General features: G+C 40.3%; 1 protein-coding gene across 1 annotated transcript in view; it reads right to left on the reverse strand.

Moving 5' to 3' along the window:
* Nucleotides 1–7,845: 7,845 nt before the first annotated feature.
* HACL1 (2-hydroxyacyl-CoA lyase 1) overlaps nt 7,846–12,917 on the reverse strand; it is a 32,850-nt gene continuing 27,778 nt past the window's right edge. The window contains exons 15-17 of the mRNA XM_063114481.1: nt 11,301–11,408; nt 10,130–10,316; nt 7,846–7,990 (exon numbers count right to left, since the gene is read on the reverse strand). Of these exons, the coding sequence (XP_062970551.1) occupies nt 7,958–7,990; nt 10,130–10,316; nt 11,301–11,408 (328 nt within the window). The 3' untranslated portion in view covers nt 7,846–7,957. The remainder of the gene's footprint in view (nt 7,991–10,129; nt 10,317–11,300; nt 11,409–12,917) is intronic.

The following is a 12,917-nucleotide window of genomic DNA, read 5'->3' on the forward strand; positions in this document are numbered from 1 at the left end:
GGGGAGGCTGTGCACATCTGGGGGCAGGAGGTTATGAGATATCTCTGTACCTTCCTCTCAATTTTGCTGTGAACCTAAAGCTGCTCTTAAAAAAGTCTTTAAAGGGCCGACCCCGTGGCGAACTCAGGAGAGTGCGGCGCTGGGAGCACAGTGACGCTCCCACTGCAGGTTCGGATCCTATATAGGAATGGCCAGTGCGCTCACTGGCTGAGCGCGGTGCAGATGACACCAAGCCAAGGGTTGCGTTCCCCTTACCGGTCACGAAAAAAAGACAAAAAAAAAAAAAAAAAAAGTCTTTAAATAAAAGACTGCAGAGTGTTTACCGCATAATGATTTAATGGCAGGATCAAATATATTAAAAGATCTGTTGGGAGGAAATTTTCAAAGTTAAGACCCCAAAGCCAGAGCCTTTTGTGAGTACCTTCTCTCCCACATTGGTTGGGTCTCACTAAAGCTATCTCCTGTTGCACTGAGTTCCATGTTGCCATGAATTTGAGGAGCAGGTTCAGATACACAGAGTCAGGCACACTGCCATGTGTTATCATTGCTTCGGATCTAGACTTATCCCTTAGGCGGCCACTGCCCTGAATCCTACATCCCTGGAGAAGCCCACCTCATGATCTCCTACAATTCAAGAAGCACCATCTCCCCTGCACACTCTTCTTTACCAATCTCATTGAATCAAATCTCAGCTCACAGTTTGTTTGGGGGCCCCACTAGCTGTTCCAGGGTGGGAATTGTGTCTCATGTCTTTTCTCAGATGAGCAATCTGGAGGCTCACACCTGCCACCCACAGGGTTAGCAAAGTGCTTAGCACACGATAGCAACTCAATGAAAACTGAATAGAAACTTTATGATCTATTTGTCACTTTGTCACAGCTCTTCTTTATATTTTGCCATTGCTGTTCTTTAGGTAATTCTGAGCTTTGTCTTCTAAATTTTAAGCCCAGGATTTTTCAAGATAATCGAAATGAAAAAAATTGAAAAGTTCAAATTTCAAAATCACAGGCCCATTTATTCTTTCAAATCTTTGCTGTTAAAATTGCATACCCTTCAAGATAAAACCTCATACTATGACCTTGGAAAAGTCACTTAATTTCCCTAAGCCCATTTCCTTACCTGTAATATGGAGATAATAATAATCGTTCCTTTCAAAAGGCTTCTGTGAAGATGAAATAAAATTATGTGTGTAAAATCTCTTAAGGGCTGTGCAAACTTGATAATCATTTTTGCCTCATATTTAGATCAAAACAATACCGATAATCAACACTGATAGCTACCTAAAGCAGAATATTAGCCATTTTTGCTTCCACAGTTTTTTGTTTCCAAAGCCCAATCCTTGAGTCAGTGGTATTCACTGTCTTGGGGAGTGGGCAGACACAGTCATGTTTGGGGGATCCCTGAGCAGAAGAGGCCATTGCCTGACTTCCCAGGGTGTGGCCTTCAAAGAGAAGCCATGTCCAACATGGCATCCAGTGCTAGAATTACAACGTCTGAGAGAAAAGTCAGGCAGATGGGCTGGAGAGAGACCTGCAGAGATCTGTGCATCCCAGTATAGTGTGCAGAATGCTTCCAGAAATTCCCTGTGTCCCCAGAGGGATGTGGAAGGGGCTGAGCAGATAGCAAACTGGAAGAGCCCTATCTGCAAAGAGTGGATGCCATTAGATGATTAGCAGGGCCTAAAGATGAAACCCAAGGCAGGTAGAGCTTCAGCAGGATGGGAATGCCATGAGGAAAGAGGATAGCTGTGGTAGCTGGTCTCCAAAGATGGCCCCCAATGAGCTACACCTCCCAATGGTCACATCCTGGTGTAGTCCCTTCCCACACTGAATCTGGGTTGGCCCCAGCACTCACTGTAACCAATAGAATGCAGCAGAATTAACAATGACAGTTCCAGGCCTAAGCTTTAGGAAAGTCTGGCAGCTTTTACTTTTGCCCTCATGTAAGACACTTACCCTGCTGGAGAGAGAAACCCTGTGGAAGGGCTCTGGATGTGAGGGGAGACGCCATGCATGGAGAGAGACCATGTGGAGGAGTACTGAGGTGCCAGAGTTGTCCTAGACTAATCAGCTTGAGACTGCCAGGAACACACCAGCAGTCTGACAAAGTCAGGTTTACTGACCCACTGCAACGAGGGAGACCGCACCCCAGAGGAGCCCTGGGCAGCTCAGCAAGCAAAGGGTAAGCAGAGTCAGTATGGACTTGGAAGAAGGTAGAATTTAGGTGGAATGTAAATGAAGCAGTTTTTCTGTTTGTTTTTGAACTGAAATACTGTTTCACAAATTGAGGTCATCAGGGAAAATCAGTGCAAAGTGACAATAAGAGCCAAATAATTTTCACGCAAAGCCTTTAGAGAATATACGTACATTATGTAGAGGAGGAGGGGGCTCAACAAGGACGAGAGGGGTGCAGAAAGAAGATGGGAGATGCGGGGGATAAGGAAACCTTAGTATCCTAGCCCAGTTACAAACTGGAGCACTGGAGATCCGCCAGGAGCTGTGTAATAGGAATAAGACAATACTGCGCAGGGTGGGCCTGGGAAATGCCAACAGATTCAAAGCTGTACACAGCATTCCAAGTCTTACAATGTCTATCATTTTCTAAAAGTGAAATGCCATATCCAACAGACCATAAATTCATGTACATAAAAGTCCCCATTTTAGACTACACAGTTCAGTGATTTTTTGTACTGAATCCAAGTGTTTATTAGGCTTAAAGCAAAGCAGGCTCTGTGTAAAGGGTTCAGCATCAGGTCTGGACTGTGAAGGGGTCTCCAGGGTCCCGTTTCCTTGGATATTAGAAAGCTATGATAGATGTAGAATGCTGTGTCCAGAAACCTCTGCATTTGAGGTGCAAACTAAGGTTGTTTCTCTGTGTTAAGGTTACTTAGCCCCTCCAGGCAAAAGCAGGGCATGTCACTCTTATTGATCAAAGTTTCTGAAAATCTATGATTTTAGAAAACAAAGTTTCTCAGTGAATAAGAAAGGCAGTTGTTAGCCATTTACAGCTGCAGCGTGCCCATGGATGAAAAATCTCTTCCTGTAACTTTACATCTGGCTTTATCCACATCTCTTATTCCAGCCTAATGAATGGGTGGGCAGATTTTTTACATTCTTAGCCTGAGCTCATTTTTACTTTCTCAGGAAGGCAACCCAGACCTTCCAGCCCAGTGCTATCCTTTAGGACCCAGCTCAACTGCCATCTGACTGCAGCTGCATAAAAGACCTCAAGCTAACTAAGCAGAAGAATCCACTGAGCCCAGTCACCCCACAAAAATGTGAAAGATCGTAATGTCTTGTGTTTAGCCACTAAGTTTTGCGATGGTTTGTTACACATAAACAGGTTATTGAACCAGTCATGCTTGAAGCAGACCTCTCCCCTGATGGCAGGATGATAATAAGACACCCCCAAATTAGATCCCCAGAGGAGGAGGAGGCAGGGGAGAGGAATGAGCCTGAATCTGACTAAGGACTTGCTTAAAAGAGACTTGAGGGCTGTCCGGTTAGCCCAGTTGGTTAGATGTGGGAGCGTGGTACTGGTAACACCAAGTTTAAGGGCTCAGATCCCTTTACCCACCAGCCAAACGCACATAAAAAAGGAAACTTGAGTTTCAATTCTGGTGGTAGAAATCAGAAGAGTGGTTCCTCTGGGGGATGGAGGGGTTGACTGGAGAGGGCATGAGGTGCTTTCTGAATTGCTGGAAATGTTTCTTATCTTAATCTTGTTGGTAGTTACATGGACTCATACATATGTAAAAATTCATCAGGCTGTGCACCTAAATACCATGAGGAAATGGAGTTCAGGAGCCAATTTCTATTATTGAGTAATAAAGAAATGTTCACCAATTCTGTGAAATGTAGACCTGCCACAAACATATTATAGAAGTGAAAACAAGGGATTATAACAGATGCAAGAAGTAAACAAATATTTATGTAGGAAAAAAGTATTAATTGTGAGTCTAAACATTTAGTGACCAAGATGCCAAAGAGGAACATAACTGAGAGCAGGGAATTTAAGAGTATAAAACTATAAAATTGCTGGAATATTCATTCTTACAATTCCTATTTGAATGAACTAAATTACAAGTAGACTGTACCCTCTTCAAAGTCACTGTCCCTGGAATTAGACATGGAAGGAAGCTTTGAAATCATCTTTCACTGGTTCTCAAACTAGGCTGCACATTGGAATACCTGGAGAGTTTTAAAAAATACTGATGCCTGAGTCCCACCCCAGAGATTCTGATGTAATTGGTTTGAGGTGTGGCCTAGGAATTCTTAAAGCTCCCCAGGTGATCTTAACATGCTGCCAGGGTTGAGAACCCTGAGTGGATTTCCAAAACTCTTCTCACAAATGAGAACACAGAGGAGCAGGACTGGCAAATGGTTTGATGAAGATCCATTAACAGGCTACAGCCAATTTTCTCTGATGTGTTCTAATAGGCGGGAGCTGTGGCATAGATAACACCAAACAGTGAATAATCTCAAAATAATTTATCTTCAGTTTGGGAAAGCAGCGCATGACTTCCTGGCTGCCGACTGGCCTGGCTAATTCAGTTTGGCCCAAATGAATGTGCCTTTTCCTGAGTTTACACTGACAACGCAGCCCTGCGCTGAAGCGTGGAAAGAAGGCGGCCAAATTAAGTGTGGACCATGGCCAGCTCCCCAGGGGGCAACAAACTGGCTGTCAAAGACACACAGTAACTGTACAGATGCGGGGACTTTTCTTACCAGAGGGTTCCACAATGAAGTAAAGCCAGCTTTCTCCTGATCATTTACTCTGTCAGGGTTGGGGTCCAGAGGTGTGAAGAGGGAGTGAAGGGAGAGGGGCTAATGGTTATCAAGAAGCTATTTTGTGGCAGGTTTCTTGCTAAGCATTTCTACGAGTAGCATATGCTACAGCAACTCTGTAAGTCAGGCATTTTATTACCCCCATTATAGAGATGTGGAAACTGAGGCTCAGGGAGGCTGTATAACTATCAAAGTGGGGCCAGGATGGAAACTCAGGCTTGACATACTCAAAGCTTTTTCTGAGACACTATCTGTCTGTCCAAGAGGGACAGCTGCAGGTGGACTTGGATTTTCTGGATCCTTGGATTTTAAGTCTGCTGAATGAACTTTGCCCCCCAATTTTTCAGCTTTAACAATCTAAAGGCAGCAAAGAGACTGTCAGAAGGTGTATGTAGCAAACATGAGAATCTTCCTCCAACTATCGGAGAGTGACTGACCAAGAGCCCCACATGCCTCTCTGAAACCTGTCACCTGCATTTATGCTGAGATCACCCACATCTCCCAGGCATAGCACTGCTCCCCTCCAATGTCTGAAAAGTGCTTCTGGACTAATTTGGTTTTTATACGTTCAGACTGACCTCTGCTGGACAGTCTAATAACTTCTCAACTTTTTTTTTCCTCTTAAGATAATATGGTTAGGAAAGAGGCATTTTTCCCAAATTACAGCAGTCACCCCTTATCAGCGGGCAGTACGTTCCAAGACTAGTGGGTGCTAAAACCACCAATAGTCCCAAACCCTAGAGATGCTACGTTTTTTTCTATACATACATACACACATATGATAAAGTTTAATTTATAAATTAGGCATAGTAATAGATAATGACAATAACTAATAAAAAAATTGTAACGATGTAAATGTGGTCTCTCTCTCTCAAAACACCTTACTGTACTTTACCCCTGCTTCTTGTGATGATGTGAAATGATGAAATGCCACGCAATGAGGGGAAGTGAGGTGAGTGATGCAGGCAGGTAACAAAGGTAGGCTACTACTGACCTTCTGATGATACATGAGCAGGTGGACCATCTGCCTAGGGCGATCCTGGATCATCAAGCCATGACAACATCTATGGTTGGATGTCAGAAAGGAGCAGACAATGTCAATGACTAAGGGGAAGGTAGCATACACAGTGCAGATACATTGGACAAGGGAATGATTCATGTACCCAGCAGGATGGAGCGGGATGGTGTGAGACAGTGTGAGATCTCATCACGTTACTCAGAACAGCAATTTAAAACTTATAAATTGTTTATTTCTGGAATTTTCCATTTAATATTTTCAAACCACAGTTGAGCATGGAAAACTGAAACCATGGAAAGTGAAACCACGAATAAGGGGGGACTATTGTATATCTACTATTGAGGAACATTTATATAGTTCAATTCACAAATATTCATCAAGTCCTCTATACCACCTTACGGCAAAGTCTTGTATTGCATTTGGCTGCCAGAGGAAGGCATCCATAGGCAAAGAACTGATGAGACTACATAAGCTACCCAGTCCGAATGCTCCTTTTCATGTTCTCTTTCTCCTGTGTAGCCCAGGCTACTTTATACTTAAAAGTACATAAGAATATCTGCTGAGTGGGCCTGTTTCCAGGGGCCTGTCAGGGGCCAATCACAGCTCCCTGCAAGTATCTCCTGGTTTGCACCTAACTAGCCAATGTAGACAGTCTGATACAAACGGTGCAAACAAGCCAAGTTTTGATATAAAGTCCTATGCTCAATTCATATGAAATTGCAGATAATAAACATGAATGACTCTTAAAATAAATTATAATTTTCTATTTGTAATATTCTTTAAAAATGTTTCTGATAATAAAATTACATAATTGTTTAAAACTTTGTAAAAAGAAAAAAATTACCTATAATTCCATTATCAAGTTGTATTAAAATTTCAGTTTATTTTGTGTCCGTCTTTTTTCTCTATATATGTATGTAGGGTGTATTTGCTTACTTGGCCCCATTCCACTTCTAGCTTGCCATTTTCACATATTATACTGTGATTATTTCTCCATTAATAAATATTACTTACCTAAATAAAACTATGCTGAATGGCCTTGTATATAAATATTTGACCAAATATTTATTGTTTCTTCAAGATACATTTCTTTAAGATAAGTGAGATACAGAGGCTCACTGGGTCGAAAGTTTTCAGGTATGAACATTTTTAAGATTCCAAACACAAGCACTGCTAGAATTACTCTACAGAAATGTACCAATTTCAGCTTCCATCAGCAGCATTGGAGTCCCCATTCACTTCACCCTCACCTGTGCTGAGAACAATTTAAAAAGCTCTTTACCAAGTGAATAAGCAATAAAAAGGATTTTCAGTATAACTTACATATTCACATTTATTCACACTCATACTTTTGTTGACCATTTGTATTTTTTCTATGAATTATACATTCATGCCCTTTTCCTATTTTTCTACTGAGACATTAATATTTTTCATATTTATAAGAGTTCTTCATATATTAAGGCTAACTCTTTTGGTCTTACTGCGGTATGCATAAACTAAGCTTGTTAATTCAAATACACCCTGTAACTATTAGTTTGGGTATGATGTGACTTCTCCTTTGGCTCAGTAAGTTCTTTCCAGGAAGCGTAGTCTTGTAACACCAAGATCACAGGTTCGGAATCCCTGGACCAACCAGCCACCAGGAAAAAAAAAAAGTTCTTTCCAGGGTGGGAAAAAAAACCCCTCATAAGTATAGGACAAGTCCCACTAAATCCTGGGGAGACTAAGGTACTAAGTGGTCAAAAGATAAAATTTGAAGTAGAAAGAGCCTAAGTGCTTCAACTTACTGAATGTGTCTCTACATCAGACAACTCCTAGAGCTTTTTTCTTTGGAAGATGTTTTAAAAGATATGTACTTTCACAGTGAATTTACTTAAAAGAATACCGATGAATAACTCAGTGGTTAGGCAGTTACAGTGCTATTGTTTAATAAAACTCTTCCACTTTTATCTTTAAATGGTTATTTCTGAGGTAGAATACTGGTAACTTTTTCTGTTTTTAATCAATTCCTTTACTATAAAATGTCATTTAAAAAATTTTTTTTTATTTTTCTTTGCATGATTTTAACATTATAGTAATTTTGTTGTGGCAAATAAAATTCCATCTTGCAGAAAAGAGAAAATTCCTCAATACCACCCACTGGCATCTGTATTTACATATTAGAGCGGGTCAGCCACTGAAAATCCTAGAAAAAGAAAAGATAACATTCAGTCAAAAGAAATATTTGTCTCAAACTATATCCACACTGATCTAAAAGCCCCACACAATGGTGGTAAAATGAGGTTTGTCTTTGGTCTAGTGCTTTTCCCAAAGAGTTGCTAAAAATCCATTAGTGATCCTTGCCACCTTGTCATACAAAACAATCTATAATGGCTTGCTGGGTCCTCTTCCACTAAGACTGATCAGGGCACAAAAAACTAGAGTCTGAAAGAAGCAGAAGCACACTCAAAAGGAGAGAGGAAAGGAACGAGGCCCACAAAGGGCCGAGCTCCTGGAGAGGGACATGGGTAGAAAGAAATGTGCATGGAAGCCTTTTCCAGGCCTATCATCCTACACATATAGCCTGGACACAGGCTACTGCAGAGATTTAGTTATTAAAGCAGGAAGCAGCCAGCCTACACTGTCAGTCAATGACAAATGGCAGATGGACAGACAGACAATCAATGAGAAATCAACAGCTTGGAAACTACAATATATGTAGAATTCCACTGGAATGAATATAAATAAAGCTGAAGTGATAAATGCAAGAAATAAAGAATAATCCTCATCAAATTATAAAAAAGGAAGATAAGAACTTATATTTCTCCAGCAATATCTGAATAAAATTCACAGAGAAGTTGTAGAGCAGATCACTGGAAGCAGATCTTTAGAAGGGTAAACTCACTAGCAGACGGGGCAATTCACTAACACAGGTCTCAAAATTATTTTTATTATATGTATTCATCAAGTTATTTATAGTGGCTTTAGTTTCCCTAGTACTCTGATGCCCTGATGCCAGAAGGAGGGCATCCTGGGTTGCAAAACTAACGTTCTAGTCACTGGAAAATGTATACCCAGTTATAAATTAATAAAATCACAAGAGATTTTAAAACCTGTCTATTGGGTGTCTGGCTGGCAAAAATTATTTCAACACATAAAGCTTTAAAGAAGAAAAGGCAATCAATAAGCCCACAAGGGTACAGAGTATTCTGAAAGTTGTTAACTGTACCTTAAAACAGTCTGCCTGCTTGCTTCACAGAAATCCCTGCTAATGTCACCCACTCAATGCCTTACTGGCCTAGTCTTTCTGTGCTTCCTTATCACCAGTCTTCTTGAGTATCTCTTCTCTCTGCTACGAGGTAAATGCCAAAGTCTCTGACGTCTGTTTCCATACAAACAGAATTTCATTAGAATCCTATGTATTTTACAGTTTCCAAATTAATTTATATTTCATTGATTGTCCAGGTGTCTGTTCACCCATTCGTCCCCTGCCTCGTTCAAAAAAGACAGAGATCCCACAGTGGATATAGGTATAAGAACCAAGGCATAAAGTACTTGAAAAAAATATCTTCCCTGAAAAGAGTGGCTAATATGCAAGGTGTAAGCACAAGGGACAGGTATATAAGAGGAGGCAAATGGCAGGCCCAGGACCAGCGTACAAAATTAAGTATAAAAATCAACTTCATCTGGGTGGGAGAGGATCATGCTGCACACACTGACATTTATTTCACTGCTGTAATCTACACTATAGTTTTGTTTTAGAGGTCAAAGTAACTAAGTTTGAATGTAACTGCATCAAACTCCCACTGGGCTTCCTCCACTCCCTGTCTTCCAGCTACTCTGCCTTCCTCCAGTTCCTCATACTTGCCACGCTGCCTCTTGCCACAGAGCCTCTGCACATCTCTTCCTTCTCCTCTTTGCTGAGTTAGTCCCTTGTCATCCTTCAGTTTAAGTGTCATTTCCTCTGAGAATCCTTCCCTGTAACCCAATATAAATCAGATGCCTTGGTTTGCTTAGAACTGGGTTCCTTTCCTTCCAAGCAATTACCTCACTCCGTCATGATGCGTTCATTCAGTTGTGGGGTTAGTGGACTATCCTTCTTCCCTAATGGACTGTAAGTTCCATGAAGGTGAGGACTGAGCCTGGTTTTGCTCACCATTCTATTCTTAGAACCTAACATGTATCTCGATAAATATTCATTGAATAAACAAATGAAACTGCCAAACTCAGAAATAGTTTAGAAAGACTTCTGTGGACACTGGAGGGTGTTCTGTTTGGTAGGTACTTCTTTGAGGGGTGTGGGGACAGATGCATTTCTTTCTTTCAGCTTAGCACCTGCGTTTACCTGGGCCTTCCGTGCGGCTTGTGGATCAATCATGATGTTGATAAGAGAGGGGTTAGTGACATCTTCCAGGGTCTGCCTCAGGGATTTTTGGAGTTCTTCTGGTGTTTGTACAAAATACCCTTTGCCACCAAATGCAGTCATGACCTGCTCATAGTGCGAGTTTGGCAGAAGACACATTGGAGGGGCCCTAAAAAACAAGGTCATGAGTCAATGAAATTTAAACCTTGCTTTTAGAAAAAAGTCATTCTCTGAAATATTTCAAGAAAAAATTTACGGTGAACTGAGAGCTTTACTTTTATCTCCAACACATAAGCTGAGATGCAAGTACACTAAATTTTCCCTTTTTTTGTTTGTTTGTTTATATAGCAATGTCCAATAGAACTTCCTGTGATGATAGAAATGTTTTGTATCTGTGCTATCCAATACAGTAGCCACTGACCACCTGTTGCTATGAGCACTTGTAATGTGACTAGTTAAAATGAGGAACTGAATTTTTAATTTCATTTAATATTAATTAACTTCAATTTAAAGAGCAACATGTGGCTAGTACCTATTGTACTAGACAGCATAGGCTACACTATCAACTATCACGAATGCGAAAGAAAAAGGGGAAAGAGGAATGGTTATGGCAAAACAAATACCAACAGAACAAATGAAGTCAGTGAGGCATAAACATACCCTACCCTGTTCTGCCCCCAGGATGGCCCACAAATTCACTTCTATTTCACACTGTACGGCCAGCTAAATACAACACTGTCTTAGTTTGGATCTGTCATCACATGACCAAGATTTAGCTAAGTGGTAAAAGGAAGGAAGACCTCTAGATCATAAATAATATGTAAACATCCATATTCCTACCTAGTGTAACATGAATAGTAGGACTGGGAGCATTTTGCAATAAGCCTTGTCATTAACAAGGCTCAGACATCATCATACACACTCATCTTGAGTCTTCAGTGCTCTCTGATCTTAACCTCTTTATTGAAGCACCTAATCATGGATATTTGTGCAAAGAAAAACCACGAAGACATGGTTCCTGCCCTTTACAGGGGCTGACAATCTACACAAATGATACTCAATCCCTGTAAGCACATTCCAAAACAGCAGACTTTTTAAAAAGAGATCAAAATAGATGAGAGAAAGTATATATACATTGTTCTGGGTTACTTACACTGCAGTAGCATCTTGAAATTTTAATATTTCTTTCCAAGTATCTGAATCAAAACCTTGGTAAATTCCATTATTATTCACCACCAAGAGTATGATCGGCAAGTTATACCTCAAAGAGAGAGCAAAATATGAGGAAAATCATTCTTCATTCTAAAGCAATTTTTCTCCTTTGGGCTGAAATTTGAACTTAAAAATGAATAAAGTTTTCTCTAAGTTTTTTGTAATATTAGAGGAAGACTAAAAGTTAAACATTTATTATCCTAATAAAGAATATTAAATCATTAACAGAAACATCATCCAATGGTAGAAAGAATGCAAGATTGGGGGTTGGTAGACCTAATTTTACCACTACTTAGCCATTAATCTTGGGCAGATCACTTAGCTGCTCTAAATCTGGGTTTTCACAAATCTGGATGGTAGTAAATGCCTTCCCTACTTAATACCCTCTGAAGCATCACTTCTAGGTGGTTCCTAGGAGCACTGTTTGAAAAATACTTTCTACTTACTGAGCTCCTCATAGACTACAAATCCTTGCTACATGCTGTGGGAGATAGACAAGAGACTAGTATACACAATCTGTGCTCAAACCACCACACCCCTAATTAAAAATACTTTACTTGGCATAATCAATAGGAAAAAAGAGTACCTAACAAAGTGCTAAACAGTACAGCTAAGATTTAAAAAAAGCTGATTAAACTTTATTAACAACTGAAAAAGAACACGGGTTTATTTTCTATAGACATAATTTCTAATGGCAAGTGGTAAAAACAAAACTAAACTGCATACTGTAAAATAACAGGGTGTGGTAACTATTTTGCTCTCCCTGCTTGAAGGGAATCATTATTCTCTAGACTGCTGACTTCCCCACAAATCATGTTTTCGGTGTATATCACTAGGTTGTCAATACAGACACTCTAACAGGCACATACTTTCACCCTGATTTTCAAAGTTTTATATTATCAAAGCTTTGAAAGCCCCAAAACATGATTCACCAAAGGCCCTAATAAGAACCCTGTCTAAGAATAGAATGATTTTACTACAGTTTAAATATAGTTGGGAAAAAGAAAAAAACCCATACTTCTGTAGTAGGACCTACAATTGATGAGTTTTTCCATGAATCCTCATAACCACAAACCAAATCTGAATGGCTCACATTCAGTGAGCGTCATCTCGAAACTTCACTGGATTATCTCATTTGTTCCTATTATTACTCTTTCAATTTTGGAGGAGAGGAGACAGAGGCTTGGTTAAGTGACTTAACCAAAGTCACTTGGATCTGATGTGACAGAACCTATATTTAAATCCAGGCTGTCTGTTCCAGAGGCCATGCTCTTAACCACCAAGCTCTTCTATCTCCCTGCAGAAAACAAGCTGCTCTCAGGCCAAAACATATTTTTTTCAGTGACTTCAAAACTATTCCCCACAGTTTTGCAGATTTTGCAGATGTCATGAGAAGGCCACAAACACACTGTCCTGGAAGAGAAAGACCCTGGATTATTTACACTAGAATCCTCAGGACATAGCACAGTGCTATGCACAGGGCACCTGGCATATGCTAAATGCTTAGAAAGTATTTGTTAGGTGAATAGGTCTCTTCTGTAATTTTTCATACTTTGGA

The sequence above is a fragment of the Cynocephalus volans genome, chromosome 11 (genome assembly GCF_027409185.1).
Source record: "Cynocephalus volans isolate mCynVol1 chromosome 11, mCynVol1.pri, whole genome shotgun sequence".
Taxonomy (NCBI): domain Eukaryota; kingdom Metazoa; phylum Chordata; class Mammalia; order Dermoptera; family Cynocephalidae; genus Cynocephalus; species Cynocephalus volans.